This window comes from Diorhabda carinulata, chromosome 11 (genome assembly GCF_026250575.1).
Source record: "Diorhabda carinulata isolate Delta chromosome 11, icDioCari1.1, whole genome shotgun sequence".
NCBI lineage: Eukaryota > Metazoa > Arthropoda > Insecta > Coleoptera > Chrysomelidae > Diorhabda > Diorhabda carinulata.
The window spans coordinates 6,230,809-6,247,347 of NC_079470.1; the positions used below are offsets into that span (position 1 = coordinate 6,230,809).

The window sequence follows — 16,539 nt, forward strand, 5'->3', positions numbered from 1 at the left end:
AACCGTTTTTTTTTTATTTTCATCGTACAACGTTTTAATATTATTCCAGTAGCCCCTCGTCAAAATCAAGTCACCCTTTTTTTAACTGACTAATTCCTCAGATCAAAGTATTATTTAACATTAAATTAATGATAAAAAATTCGTTCATTGTATTTTTTGATCATCCCTCGTACTTATACTTAAATCTTGATGTCATTACTACCAACTACTAAATAATTAACTTTTTCTTACTTAAGTCGACAAGTGTTTTTAATACGATTAAATAAAATTGTGAAAATAACCTCGGCGGTTAACGTGTTCAAACTATAAAATTAACGATTAATAATTTATACAAAATAATTCTAAGAGTTTAGGGTGATTAGATAATTGCCATTTTCGGAATTTTGGGATGTTTTGGCGAGTCCAACACAGTTTTCTTCAACGGTTTTTGACGGAATATTATTGTTGAAATTAAACTTATCGTTAAGCAAGCAGAAAAGATGGATTCGCGATTTTTCGAAATCCAGAAATTTTTGGACTTTTCCGATAGGAATATCGAAAAATCAACCAAAAGTATGTGGTAATAAACTTTTATAGGGACTGTACCATTCGTAATAAACCACAGACGTAGACGTCTACTGATATTTTATTTGTTTTTAAAAAACCGCAAGTCTGAATGGGTTACTGTTAAATGTCACCCGTCGAATAATGGCATTAACATAATAACCGCATCGGACTATGGTTTTTTATTAGGTACATTACATTAAATAATTTTTTAAAAATTCTAACCAGAAACGTTTCATTACATAAATATAAATAAAAGTTTGCTTCCTACTAAGTATTAATAAAAAATTTAACGTATTCAATATAAATCATCAAAGATATTTTGATACGTTCAAATATACAATTGCGAGTTCAGTTCAAAGTGACATTTATGATGAACCAGTTCAATTTGATTTGGTTACAATTAATCGTGAGAATTTTGTCATCCAATCTTTAATTCTCGGGATTCAAGAAGCAACTCGAATTTTGGTAAAGCAACTTTCAATTAACTTTTGTGAGTTTAAGAAATGATGAAGCGTTGGTCTTGAGCAAAAACCAAAGCTTGATAAATACCATTCGGATTATTTCGCAGTCAACGTCTTAAAAATATCAAAAAGCGGCCCCATTTGACAAAAATTGCTTTAGCATCTACCGTATTCTCCAGATCTGATGCCTAGCGCCCATGAAGTGGTTATCGCCTATTTTGATGTTAAATACAAATCGTACAATAAACGTAGTATTGAAAAATTATATGATCGTCATAATTTAATAATAAAATGATATTCTATTTGAAAATAAGGTTTTTTCTATTTTTGTCTGCGAACTTTCCCTGTAGAGATGAACTAATATTAATCAAACGTGTTCTTAATTCAAAATATTTTGTATAAAATGAATACTAGTACAAAAGCGTCTTTTGACGATTCGAAAAACGGTAAAATCAACTCCTTGTACACATATTGCAACATTGTATCATTTGTTTTAATTTAAAGTATCATATAGTCAAAACAATCATGTTTAACTGCTATAAACATCCCATAACAATTTTAATAACTTAACAATGACAGAAACTCATGTTTATGACGATATGTATGTATATGCATATTATAATCAGCAATATTTACGTTGTCAAGGTGAGTCAAAGGTAATTTCGCATTATTAAATGTATAAAGGATGTTTGGAAGGACATTACCATTACATAAATCAGATCTATCTCAAAATTAATGCAAAAGAAAATAACAGATGAAAATATCTACGAAAACAATGAAATAGATGAAGATCAAGCATCGAGATGATCCTATAAGAAGTACCTGGCCTGATCTAGAGATGGCGATAGTTAAAACTGTATTAGAAACTATATCAATACTGAACGTTTTCAGTGAATAACTGAAAATTTGGATAGCTGCGCGCAAGATGAGAGCCGCATTTGCTTACAAAAGGAAAAAAACATCTGCGTGAAGATGTTTCCATCGAGTTTCGTAACCATGGATGAAACGTGGGTCCATCGCTTCACAGAAACAAAAGATCAATCAAAACAATGGATTGAATAGAGGAGAACCGGCTCCAAAGAAGTCGAAGACTTTTTATACGCTGGCAAGATCATAGCGTCGGTTTTTTAGGACGCGCTTGGGATCATTTTCATTGACTATCTTGAAAAGGGCAAAATCTCCAACTTTTAGCAACGTTTGAGCGAAGAATCAAGCAAAAACTGTTGTTTCATCAAGACAATACGCCAGGTCAACACATCCGTTATTACAATGACCAAAATTAATGAATTAAAGTGTGAATCGCTACCCCATGCACTCCAAGGCGGAAATTAATGACTGGGAAAAGTGTATGGAGCTAAATGAAGATTTCGTTGAAAAATAACTATATTTTTGTGTTTTCTTTATTGGGCCAGATACATCTGGGACCTTCTACGTAGATTAAATGCTCTCGAGTAAAAGAAACTGCCTAAAACGTTAAATATTCGAATGGTAACAACAGATTTCCCAAAAGAAAAAGGGGGAAAAAACTTACTTGTTCTGCATCTCGAATATGTAACCTCGCCGACGTAAAGGGATGTTCTTCGCCGTCGGGCAGTTCTATACTCGGCGGTAAATTGATGGTGATATCAGCTGTTGTCGAATGATGGTCGATACGGTTCGTCGCCGCGTGGAGCCTACGTACCTGCGTTCTGTGATCTCTAGATGTCGCTACCGTCGTTGCACTATTGCCGTTACTTACTACACTTCCGCTGTTACTATTTGCGCCGCCTCCCAAACGTTCCATGCCGCCCATTCCTGCCGCCGCATTCACGCCGGCGGCACTCACGACTGATAACATCTGAAAATAAAAGATAGATAGTCGGAAGTACCATACACCAATAAGGAGAACTACTATAAGACTACTAAGTTTTTTGAATTGATATTACCATATAACGTTGAAGACATGCTTTACCAAGTAAAAAATTCAGCTATGGATCTGAAGAGAAACTTCCATTAGCGAAAACGATTAAATCGACGATGTATTTAACTCAAAAACATCGTCTTTCCCTTCAATTTTACATTTTTTTTTTTCGACGAAACGGCTTTTGTTTACTATAAAAACCTGGTCTACCATATCTTGAAACTATTGCTGGTATATCTAACCACGCTGTACATCCCCAACTGAAAAAGCCTTCCAGCTAATTAAACATTTGACTTTAACATAGAATCGGCATCATAAAGAACTTTGATTTCCTCCATCGTGAGTGAATATCCTTCTTCCATAGTTTTAACACGGCTTATAGTTTTGTCCGTTATTGGAAACGGAGGTTCTAGAAGTCTCCTTTAGATTTTCCGTTGGTGTTTCACTGTCAAATGCCAAGTTCTACATCACAAGTTTGGTAACTCAGTTCGTGTTACAAGATTTTTATGGAAATTCCGTAGACAAAGCGATTTTCTCAGTCAACTCGTTGAACTTTGCGACCTTTGGCCCCCTATCAACACCATTTACTCATGAATTTTTCCCCGCACACACGACTCATTCCCAGATGGATTTCGGCAGCACTATGACCTTCAGCCTGTAGAAATCGAATCACATTTGGCGGAAGAATCAATAATGGCGGACATGTTTACGTGATTGTAGCACAACGCCGACTGACGCTTATAGATATTTCTTAATACAGATCGTCTTTTTGATAATCAGGCATTGAAGTTGACGGAAGTTTTAATTATGGTGCGTTAGTTTCTTTTTTATAGTTGTTATATTGTAAATGTATTGTAAATAGTATTACGCAGTCGGCGCCGCTGCTGAGCAATACGAGGAAATTATATAAACCACTTTAGACATTAATATTTTATATTAGTTCTACCATTAACGGTATATTTTATAATAACAATGCTATAAGTTTAATGGGAGTGTATAAATATATATTAAACAGACATTTCAAATATACTTTATTAGATTACTCATTGCTTGTTACCGCAATAAAAAATGTACATTCTAAAATGTCACCGACTACGATAAAATGGAAAGGCAAGGTTAGAAATAAACACAATTATTATTGGTGGAGCTGCTTTCGTACATTCACCAGTGGTGTCGACGAATACAATAACGTGGATTGCAGAAATAATAATTTGGTAAAGGCTATTCGTTGGAATTATTATCTATACGACGTTGCTTAAGGCCATGGTTCAAATTTGTACTGGAATAATTCAGCTCAAATTCTGATTGTATGACGAAAAGAATCAGGACGTTGCTTAGAGTCACGGTTTGTTAAAACGTTAATGAGAAACATGTGCTCATTTACAAAATCATTTAGGATGAAATAATTGAAATATTGAGCACGAATTTCGAAGAAAGTTGAAAGAAATCAAGGCGTTGCGTAAGGGCACGGTTTAGTGAAACTCAAAACGTTCGTTTAAGAAAATAGGTTTTAGAGTTAGCAAACTAAAGTGATGATATTTTTTTTAGTAGTTATTAAGTTGATGATGACCAAATCAAAGTTGTATGTATCGCAAACAACAATTGAAAAACACTTAAATTGTCCTGGGCTAGCACAGAAGCTTTCTTGAAAAGAATTATCACTGGTGATGAAAAATGGGTCATGAAAACGATCATAAAGCAAGCACGATGAACCAGCACAAACACCATCGAAAGATGAAAAACAACATAAAAAGCTGATGTTGTCAATTTGGTGGGTACACGTTTTTTGAGCTACTGCCAAGGAACCAAACGATCAATTCTGATGTTTATTGTCAATAATGAATGAAACTGGTTGAAGCAATCAAAGGAAAACGACCAGAATGATCAAATCGGAAAAGTTTAGTGTTCCACCATGATAATGCATCTTTGGCATCTCCTGGAATTTTGGTGGGAAGTGATTTACCACACACAACAATTGAAAAACGTTTAAATTGTCTTGGAATAGTTCAAAAGCTTGAATGAACCAGCGCAAACCAGATCGAAAGCTGAAAAACAACAGAAAAAGCTCATACTGTCAGTTTGGTTAGATTACAAAGGTATTGTGTTCTTTGAGCTACTTCTGCAGAACCAAATGATCATTTCTAATGTTTACTACCAACAATTGATGAAATTGGACGAAGGAATCAAAGAAAAACGACCAGAATCGTCAAATCGGAAAGTATTAGTGTTCCACCATGATAATGCATATTTGGTAACTCCTGGAGCTTTGGTGGGAAGTGATGCTACATCCCCCATACACTCTTGATCCAGCACCATCTGATTACCATTTATTTCGAAGTTTACACAGTTCTGTGAATGGTCAAACTTTCACAAGTGACGAAGACTTTCAATCGCAACCGGTTCAGTTTTTCATTATTGTTGTACTTGATCTGGTACTACCACCGGACCAGTTGACTGATTATTCATCATGCTCAGAGTTAAAACATGTCATTGACTTGACTCAAATATACAATAACCGTTCAAAAGTCCTTGGAACTAATTTCCTAGCTGGTGGTTAAGGTGTTTATTATAAACAACTTGTTAGTATGTAGTTAACTCCGTGGTATTTTGTAGTATTCACATTTGGGAAGATCAGAAGCGGCCATTAAATGTCTGTGAGTTACACATCTTTGGCAGCTTTTGGAGCTCGGCTGGGAAGTGATTTACCACACACAATAATTGGAACACATTCAAATTGTCTTGGTATAGTTAAAAAGCTTGAATGAACCAGCGCAAACCAGATCGAAAGCTGAAAAACAACAAAAAAAGCTCATTCTGTTAGTTTGGTTAGATTACAGAGGTGTTGTGTTGTTTGAGCTGCTTCCAAGGACCCTAACGTTGAATTATGATGTTAACTGTGAAAAATTAATGAAACTGGATGAAGCAATCAAAGGAAAACGACCAGAATGATCAAATCGGAAAAGTTTAGTGTCCCACCATCTTTGACAACTCGTGGGAAACTATTGGCTGGGATACCAGGTCCCACTTGATTACCATTTATTTCGAAGTTTGCAGTATTGTTTGAATGGTCAAACTTTCACAAATGACGATGACTTTCAATTGCAACTGGTTTAGTTTTTTTGCTGACAAGGACAAGAAATATTACGATCTGGGAATCATGAAGCGGAAAGAAAGATGGTAAAAAAGGTCATTGAGCAAAATGAAAAAAATATTATTGATTAAAAACTATTGTTTGTTTTATTTTATAATACAAAAATTACTTTTTTACCAATCCATTAATATTATTATTCGTTACATTTCTACGCTGCTGAAATTAGATACAGACGACTAAAAATTTTAATCTGTTTGTCTATGACGTAATTATGATTATGATTATATATATATATATATAAATTGTATTGTCGGAAATGCATGGTGACATTGTCTACGAATATATCACGTAATTGTTTTTTAGTTTATTGTAGCATATGATTCACCATAGAGATTGTCTGATTTCGTAACTAATTCACCAAAAAAAAAAAAAAAATAATCGAGGTTACCGTTCACTTCAATTTAACTTAACAATTGTTGAAATTTAAAATAATGATAAAAAATCGTGTTTCGTGTTTAATGTTATAAGTCACCCAAAACTTATTTTTCATAATATTAACAAAATGTTTTTTATTAGCCTACGGTATATAGCACGTCACGAATAAAATTGCGCCTATCAAAGGAGTACGTAGTAATTTCCCGGTTTGTTTTTTATCATTTTTGTTTTCTCCTTTGCCTAGACCAGACGGCCGAGACAAGACACACCTGATTGCTATGTACAAAAGCAACAAAACCAACGAAACTCGGATGCAACAAACTGCAGTGACCGGGGAGAAGATTCAAAGAGCAATATAGACAACATTGTCGTCGTAACGTCATTTGTCTGGTGCAGTGGTTTCAACAACCGGACCAATTAGAGGCTACAGGATCGGATTCGGCACCGGCGATGACTCGTAAAATTTGAAAATTGCTAGTAAAGATATATATAATATGTAATATCGATTAGTTTTATTAATTTGATAATATATTTTTATGTGGTGTCGACGATTCTGCGTACTATCCATTCTAGTACAATGTTAAATATCGTGGTGGATAACGGATCTCCTCGTTTTAATCCGTATTGGTTTCCGATGTTTTTTGGTTTCGCTTTGGATCCGTGTGTTATTTTGGTGATACATCATTATGTTTAGATCGTTCGTAATACCATGCAAATAACTTTTATTAACAGTATCGCACCTCCCCGGATGGTATACCTACTATTTACAACCACATATTTTTTTTCTTGAAAAATTTATCGTTTTTAGGTAACTAAAACTGATCGAATATTTGGAAAATTGATTGTATTTTTTAAAATGTTACCAGTTCTATGAACGTTTGCAAATACCTGCTTTTGTATATCATCATCTACATACTTTGTATTTACATTTCAACGTACCGCTGGCAATAATTACATAAAATTTGTTGCCAACTAATTGAGTTATTTGGAATTCACAATGTCCATCAAATAATTATCTAATCTTATAACGAAACATTGTTTTAGGCTAAAACAAAATAACTATTTCCTGTATTAATTGATAACGAATCGGGTTATATTGTATACCATCATAAAATCTCGACATACAGGGTGCCTAGAAACTATCTATAAATTTCAGTTTAACGTGGCAGAGAATTTTTTGACTAATTTCATAATACCAGGATATATTGAAAAATTCTTGACCTACTATGGAACTAAACAAAATTTCAATGTCAAAATATTTTATTACTCGACATATTCTCCTCTTAATTGAATACATTTATTACAGCGAACCTGCAACGTCTCTAAATCTTTCAAAAAACATGTTTTTTCTTACTCTGCAAACCAGCTTTTATTACCTTCCCGTTGGAAGAAAATTTAAACTTTTTTTCCCTTGAGGAAAGATATGTTACTCGGACGGAGCCAAATCTGGTGAATAAGGGGAATTTTGTAGTAATGCAAACCCTAAATCACGAATTTTTTGCATGGCAATTGTATGCAGGGGCGTTGTCCTGCAAAAACGATACACCTTTAGATAGCTTTCCGCGTCTTTTCACTTTAATTTTTTCCAGTAGAATGGTCAGTAATGTCTAATAGTAATCTCCAGTTATTGTTCTACCCTTATCCAAAAAAAAATCAATCATGATTACTTCATGGCACTCCAAAAAAGGAACTTTTCCAACAAAATTTTTGGACACGAAACTTCTTAGGTCTTGGAGAACCAAGAGTCGCCATTCCGTCGATTGTTACTTTGTTCAAATCGAGCACAGATCGAACGCGATGCTTCTTGCACGGTTTTGGTCAACATTCGAACATTTGGGGATCCATTTTGCAGTGCTTCAGATAATATCCGTTTTAGTCCAATTCGACGGTCTGATGAAATCATGCATCGATATTTTCGGGGAATGACACAGAAACTGGCCTTCCCGATCGGTCATCATCTTCAATGGAAAATTTACCTCTTTTGAAGCTTGCAGTCCAACTTTTCCCGGTCGCATACGAAGGACATTGATCACCAAGGGTATTAAGCATATCTTCGTAAATCTGCTTACCTCTTAACCCTTTTAAATACATGTAGTGGACATCTTTTTCTTTTCATTTATTGCGTAACTCAGATTTACTTTTTTGACGTCAAACTTTACACTGACACAAGTTTTGGTTCTTTGCTATGGTAACGCAATATTTTGTTTATGCATGGAACTGGTCTAGGCTAAATAGATATCAATACATCCTCGTATATGATTCACTATGGTAAGCCGTTTTAGAGATAGAGCCATTTGACCGAATGAGCTAAAAGTGATCGAAATAACGAATAGCAATAACCACCCGAAGGAACTAAGAGAACTAATACGTGGAAAGCGCAAATTGAGAAGTAGGTGGCATCAAACTAGAGCTCGAGAAGACAATCCAGGGACTACTCTTTATGGAAAGCCAAGAGGGCAATCACCCACAACCTTCCAATCAAAAACCAAGGTGGTAACTGGGCTAATAACAATCAACAAAAACCAAATAGATTTGAAGATCGTTTAGCAAACAAATACAAAATCAAGACAGCATAGAAAAACTTATCCACAACGATTATTTATCCTAAAAAGGTGCTAGCTTTGATTTGAACCAATAAAACATTCTCCAAAAGCTATAATGTAATATTATTAATGCAGCATTCCTATTTGATCATGTACCTTTTGGATACTAACCAAGGAAAACCACTAAACCATTCGTTCAGTTGCAAGGAAAACCACTCAACTATAGCTCAAAGATAAAAGATAATCTATGTTATAGAAAAATCACTAGAAGAGAAAAACGTTTGCTTTATCTGTTTTCTTAGATATGATTAAGGTAATTGACAAAGTTTATCATGAAGGGCTCAAATACAAACTGAATAAATTCTTGCCTAAAACTGTTAGGGTCGTATAGAACTAAGCAAAAAAAAATGTATACTCATCGAGGGTTACCTCAAGGTAGTATTCTTTGGTAGGTTTCCATCTCTTGTACACTAGTGATTTCATCCAATTAGAATACGATACTATTGATGACGACACAAATATCTAGTAAGAGACAGCTACGAAGAAACAGAAATTAAACTACAGACAACAATTAATGAAATTAATTATTGTCGATAGATAATAAATTGTATAAAAACGAATCTTGAAAGTCAGATACTCCAAAATAAAGTGCTAAAGGATTGTTGTTGTTGTTTATGCACCTTGGTATTTGTGAATTCCTCGTCCAAACTGAACACACTGTATAGATCACTACTACACCAACACACACAGTTACACTGTCTGACGCGCGTTTCGACGAGACCGAAGACTGTTTACACCACCACTGCATCAACACTCACAATTACACTGGCTGACGAGCGTTTCGATAACCAAGTTATCATCATCAAGGACTGAAGGTAAATTGAAATCTGATAACATGACTTACCTGTTTTATACTGAATTTTCCCACCAATAAACCTTCTCCCACGAAAATTAATTCCAACGTGAAAAAACTCCTCGACGGGAATATTCATGTTCAATCTTTGACTACTAGGCTAAATAGTGGGCTGTAAGGAATTGGCCCTTTGTCTCTATTTAAGCTACTCTTACATCTGGCAATTTCGATGCTATCAAATGCATCCAACAATTCCTGATTTTCCGGTCCGTCCATATTTCAAATGAGCTATGTGCTCTTTAAATAACGGATCTCTTAATCTGCCCAATATACTTTCGGTCACAGTCACCACAACTCTTTTCGAAATTTGGTATTTTATCCTTAGGATTGTCTAAGAATTGTTTTAATATGTTGTTGGATTTACAAACCAATTTTAAACCCACTCTGCTAAATATAACTTCCAATCCTTTCGTGTAAAGAGGATTGAAAGGTATCCAAGCAAATTTTTCTTGTTTTTCTCTTTGGTTTTGGAAAAAACCTGTTTACATTTCTTTCATCATAACCGTTGAGTACAGCTACATCTCAATGAAGAACATTTCCTTATTGAATCTCTCGATGGTAAGTGGAAAGTGGATTAACCGATGTACCGGGAAATGGAGACTGGCCATCTTATGTGGGATACAATGAAAATAATCAGCCTAAATACATCAAATTCCAATCTATTACTATTCCTTATTACTAAAGTATCTAAAAATGGTAACTGTCCATGATTTTCCATTTCATAGGTGAACTTTATAGATGGATATTTTGAATTGAGTCTACGTTTGCCTTCTTCGTATTGAATATGGCGAAAATATCATCCGCATAACTGTACCATACCCTAAGAAAACACTGAAACTCTTGACTGATTTGCTTTTCAATATTCTTCTATCACATCGGCTCCCAAATTATTAGATCTCAATAAGTCCTCAAGGTACACGAAGTTCTGCTGGGAAATAATGAACTCACATCAAAGGAGATTGAAATTTCCCCGATCTAGATAGAAGACTAAAGAGAACGCAGTTTTTAGAGAGAGTTATCCAAGTGATTAGTGTAAAATCGCACAGAGCGAGATCGGGAAAGCTTGCAGGCCAATTGGCTAAACTTCTTCGTCCGGTTCATCGGTTTCCATACGTAGTTTTCACTATCATATATGAACCAGAGAAACGTCGTTCATTATAACACGTAAATTATTTTGTAAAATAGTATTTTGTAAATTTTACATATACGTATCAAAATGGAATATTTTAAATGTCAGTTTTTTTACATCCTAACAGCGTTATCTTCTACATGAAATTATATATCAAGTATTTGTAGTTTTTGGATACCCTGTATGCCTAATATGGTTACACAATATTGTCAGCAGTAGTTCACTTATGGAAATGATGTATGATCACGTGTCCTAATGATAAATTTCATTCAAGAAACTAGAGGTCAAGTATATGAAGTGATAACGACATCAACCAAACACGACTAACTAAAAATTAGTTCAACCAAATTTAAATTTTTAATAAATGTAAATAAAATGTAGTATTGAGACAAGTTTATGGTGTATTTGCGTGTTTAAGCAATCGATAAATATTGAGCGACACATGTCATTGTCTTCTCTATTCTACTCGGGTTAAGAATTCCGATGTTTGCTTTTTTATTTTAGTACGAAATCAATTTTTTTGGAAAAAAATGAATCTTGTCGATATTTTATTGAACCTGGGCAGAAAAAAGTCCTGTACTTTTAAAACCGTGACATAGGCATCAGTCAATATCAATATATAAGATGATTATGTGGAAAGATTTAAAATTAATGACGTTTTCCATGTTTTTTTCGAATCAGAAACGTTTTTTTTTCAACTCTCGTACTTAAATTATATATGTATCTTCTCAAACGAGAATTGCTACTCAAGTTTTGAGAAAGACAAACAAAAACAAATAATTACAATTAGAAATGGTTTGAACCAATTGTCGAAACATCGTTTTTTCCATTCCAATTGAGGTACGTACCTTCAAAACATGTGATCATCCGATTGTAAAAAAAAAACGTTGACCTCTCAATTTATTTTTGATATGCCACGATTTTATATAGATCTTTTGAAGCTTCTTTTATTTTTTACAACGAGTATGCGACTGGACCTAATGCACAAGTATGGTATGTGCACCGACGACTTAATTCGATTTAATTCGAAAAAACCAGTGAAATACGGTGGCTGGAGATGGTGCTCCATCACCAAAGTTCCATTTTTTGACCAAATTGAATGTTGTAAACAACTCAAATAGCACTCGTATGACAACACGTTCTTAGTACGTTCACCGTTAAAAATGTCAAATGTCAATGTCAGATTTGACATATTCACATCAATGTTGCCATATTTGCGAAAATGTTTGATGATATTTTTAAAAATTCATAGGATTTTATAGAAGAAATCTTTCTTTGATCCACCGATTATGGCGCCGATTTGAGGAGTTTGAATACGTCAAAATTCAAATCAAAATGGTGTTCGCGAGATTGTGAATTCACTAACAAACAACAAATAACGAAATGAAGAAAAGAATGTAATAAAAACGATGATGAATTTATCATTAAAAAGAAACAAAAAAAACGCAATATTCGACACCTGAACGACAGATATTAAGATAAACATTCTCTTAAAAACATTGACCTATGACGACCAAACAAAACAAATCCTATACGGCTTATAAAATTAAATTAATGGCACAGTCATGTACAATGAAGACAGTTTGGTTTAACACTTAAAGAATAACTTCAGTAACAAACAGTTACGGGGCTGAAAAGACATTTCTTAACTAGCAATTTTACTATATGAGACAAGAAAATTGGTATTTAGTAAGGACATAATAATAATTATTATGGTTACTAACACGTACAGGTTATATATGAAGATATTAACAAAAAAAAAGTGGAATACCCAACATGAATTAAGAATTAATAGCCGCTCTCTGTATATATACAGAGTGTACTAGACAAATAATTACGATATATGAGATATGAAAAAATGTTATTAACCAAAATTTTAAACGTTTTTGAGGTCCTTTACAAACCATGGATTTGATTAATCGAATCGAATCACATTTTGATGTAATAGTCCAGGTTAACAAGATAAAAATAAGATTTTCCATGAACCTTCATTTAGAATTAATCTTGTCTTACCCTTATCTTCTAAATCCGCCCTATGCTGATATGTGCAAATTACTGTTAAGGGTGAAAACTACCCCTTATTCCAAAAAAATCATTAAAATTATAAATAAAAGCATTTAATTAGTAGAAAAATATATCTTTTTAGGTTTGAGTAAAAGTTGTTCAATATTCCATACGGTATTTATAAATATTCAACCCTGTTTGATGTATTTCATCCCTTATAAAGCATCCTCTTTATAATGAATGATAATATAAAATTGAATATAAGTTATTTAATGACTTTATACTGGATGAATTATATTAAATTGACTCTTTTTGTTTGTGTTTAATAGAAAAAATTTCCATCCCCAATGTCAATCGTTATAAATCATTCCTTATTTCGAAAAAAAAAAAATTATAGGCGTATAAATTTCGAAAATTGTATCAATCATACATTAGGGTACGATTTGTAAAGTCATATCTGAATTATTTTAAAAGTTGAAAAATTTTTTAAAAAAGTAAAATATTTGTTAAAAAAAAATACCAACTTTTTGTTTTCAAACAATTTTTATGTATATCCTTTAGTTTTTTAGAAATTTTGAAAAAAAAAGAGACTTAAATTATAAGTACGTGAATAAAATAAATCATCACTGGGTTATATTTCTATTTCAATTTGGGTACCATTGCTAATGGTGAAGTTGTCTACAAAAAAAAATATAAATCGATCTTATTTCGGTCATAACTCTCTTAGTTTTCATGCTAGAAACTTTCACTAACCATCATTTTAAAGCTTTTTAGAAGTACTTTGAAAAATATTCTACGCAATTTTCTCGAAAAATTGATTGTTTTCCCGTTATTCGACGTTGAATTTTCAAAAAATTTCGTTTTAATAATGTAATCAATCTTTAATAAATCATAACTCGGTTTGTATTAGACCTACAACCAATTAAAAAACACCAATCTCTTTGTTTTTTTATGAGCTTCATTATAGCTTCTTACACTTTTTCTGATAAAATCAAAATTTCTTGAGTTATTCATGAAAAATTGATTAAAAACGTGATTTTTCTTCAAGAAACATCTAAATTTTCAATCGCGCATAACTCAAAAACTATTGATTTTAACCCCCCTGATTGTGGGTGAAATCGATTCAATTATGATTATCTTCTATATACAGAGTGTGCGAAAGATCAAATCTTTAATTTTCTTCTGCTTTCAAATAAAACACCCTGTATTTTCATTAAACAAATATTGTACAAAGTTATTATTTGCTTATAAAAAATTCATATTTTTTTCATTTTGGGTACTTTGACGATAAAACAGAAATTGGAGAATTTTGAAATAGCGAGATTCCCTCCAGGGATTTTTGGGGGGAGCTGCATCCGCGTTATATTATTCAGGGAGGCCTAAACTAAAAAAAAATCACTTTGACAGTCGTTAGGAGCTGCGTCTAAGCAACGTTTTTCGGATTCTGCTCGGTTTTGGCCCAATTGTATCATCTTTCACTCACCAAGAGGAAAACTAATTTTGCCCGTGGCCGCGACATCCCGATCGTGGGACATTCGGCCTGGCTCAGCTAGTTAGTCAAATTTTTTTTCGACACACCCTTTTAAAGACGGCGTCTCATCTTTTGTATGCTCAAGTCGAAGAAATGTGCCACCAATTCGTCGAGGAAACGTGTAATCCTGCTCGCTCTCGAAGCGTTTTCCCTTCATCAGATGTATGAGGAACAGCCCACCCAAATTTCTTCAGAAACGACGTGGAGCGCACCACTTTTGCTCGCCGGAATTTGGTGAATGCTTCACAATATCTATTTCGAGTTTGTCGTCCCGGGTTCCATAAAATTGATGAGGAGTATCCCCCAAATACAGTCGCCATAATATTTACTGTCGAATACCCTTGGTGGCGGTGAATCAGAGTAATACCTCTGAGGAGATTGTTGTTTTGTTTCGGGGGTGTAATGAAACATCTACGTGACGATAGAGTTCTTGGGAACCACTGAGTAAGGCACTGTTGTCGCATTTAGCTAGCACCTTCACTGTAAAGTGTATTTCATTGAGAACCTTACTTTTTGTACAACTCTTGTACATCAAAATGACGCTGCAAACTGATATTTAATAAAGCGGAACAGTTTTAAATCAGACACAATTAAAAATAATTGTTTTTATTTTATCTCACTGTACATTACACGTGAATTTACAGATTATTTCATTTCTTGTTTTTTTTTGTTATAATATCTGTATCAAATTCATTTAATCGGAACACTAAGCAGTTGAATTGGAATGTATGGAGGTTCTATCTATGTAAATCAGAAAAAATAATAAAAATGACGGCAATGCTTATCAAATAATAATGACTCAGTACGTCTGGCTTTAATCAATCTACATAAAAATAAATAAACGCCTTAGTTCTTTTTAATACGAAACGAAGCATAAAAATATTTACAAAAAAACCGGACTGTCTAGACAGTCACGGTTTATAAAAACATATATAGAAGGATTCTAGTGTATATTAAGTACAAGTACTTGCACAGCATTTACATTTACTTCTTATCAATATATTTATTTTGATATCGAGTTTTAACAACAAACATTCTCTTTTTATTTGATTATCACAAATTACGGAAACGTATACTTCAAAAATTCGGTGCGTTTCTATTAGTTTCACACACAAAAATTCGGAAAACCAGCAAAGATTCGATTTGACCAAGTTCAGAATCTAAAGAGGTTATTTCTTTGTAAATTAGATAACATTTTGATTTGTAAATAACAATCAAATTTTTCTTGTAAACACCGGAGTTGTATATACCAAGATATTCCAATCCGAACATAAAAGATAAAGGAAAAAACTCTTTGTCTATTTAAATCACTAGAGAAAACTCATCTGAACGTAAAAAGTCAAAATTGAATTAATATTGAAAAAAATATGGACCTTGTAAATATACACAAAATCGTCGTTACGATTTTCATCATAAAAATAAATTATGCGAATTCGTTATACCGGCTCGTGTAAAACCAGCTTCACTGGCGAACAAAATTTTTTCACTTTTATCATCATTCGGTTCATAGAAAAAATATAATCTAACAATGTTGCCAGTAGTTTTCGTAAAATCGTGTAAAACTTTGTCTTCATTTTGAATACATCGCGAAAATTTTGTAATAAGCGAGTCTCGAATATTTTTCACTTCTCTATTTATCCTGGCGTGTTAACTTTTCTTGAAACACCCTGTAGATTCATTTATGTTTTAGCGAATATGTCTTAACAAAAGTTTTTTATTTAAAAATTTGTTCTTTACGAGGAGCGTTTCCGAAATTTTCAAACCAAAGTTTTGATCATCCTGTTTTTTTCTAATCACTCTATTGTTTGTTTATAATAAATTTATTTTTTCACAAATTGTTCGTACACATTTTTGCAGAAACTATATGTAGGAGGATATATCGAAAAATTCTTAGCCTACTATAGAAACAAACAAAATTTTTCAACTTTTAGCATAAAACGATTCCCGAAAAAAATCTAATCTTACAATGTTGCCAATAGTTTTCGT

General features: G+C 33.2%; 1 protein-coding gene across 4 annotated transcripts in view; it reads right to left on the reverse strand.

The window, feature by feature from the left end:
• LOC130899384 (uncharacterized) overlaps nucleotides 1-16,539 on the reverse strand; it is a 50,865-nt gene that overhangs the window by 8,001 nt on the left and 26,325 nt on the right. For all 4 annotated transcript variants that reach the window (XM_057809299.1, XM_057809300.1, XM_057809298.1 and 1 more), the window contains one exon: nucleotides 2,539-2,844. In XM_057809299.1, the coding sequence (XP_057665282.1) occupies nucleotides 2,539-2,844 (306 nt within the window). The remainder of the gene's footprint in view (nucleotides 1-2,538; nucleotides 2,845-16,539) is intronic.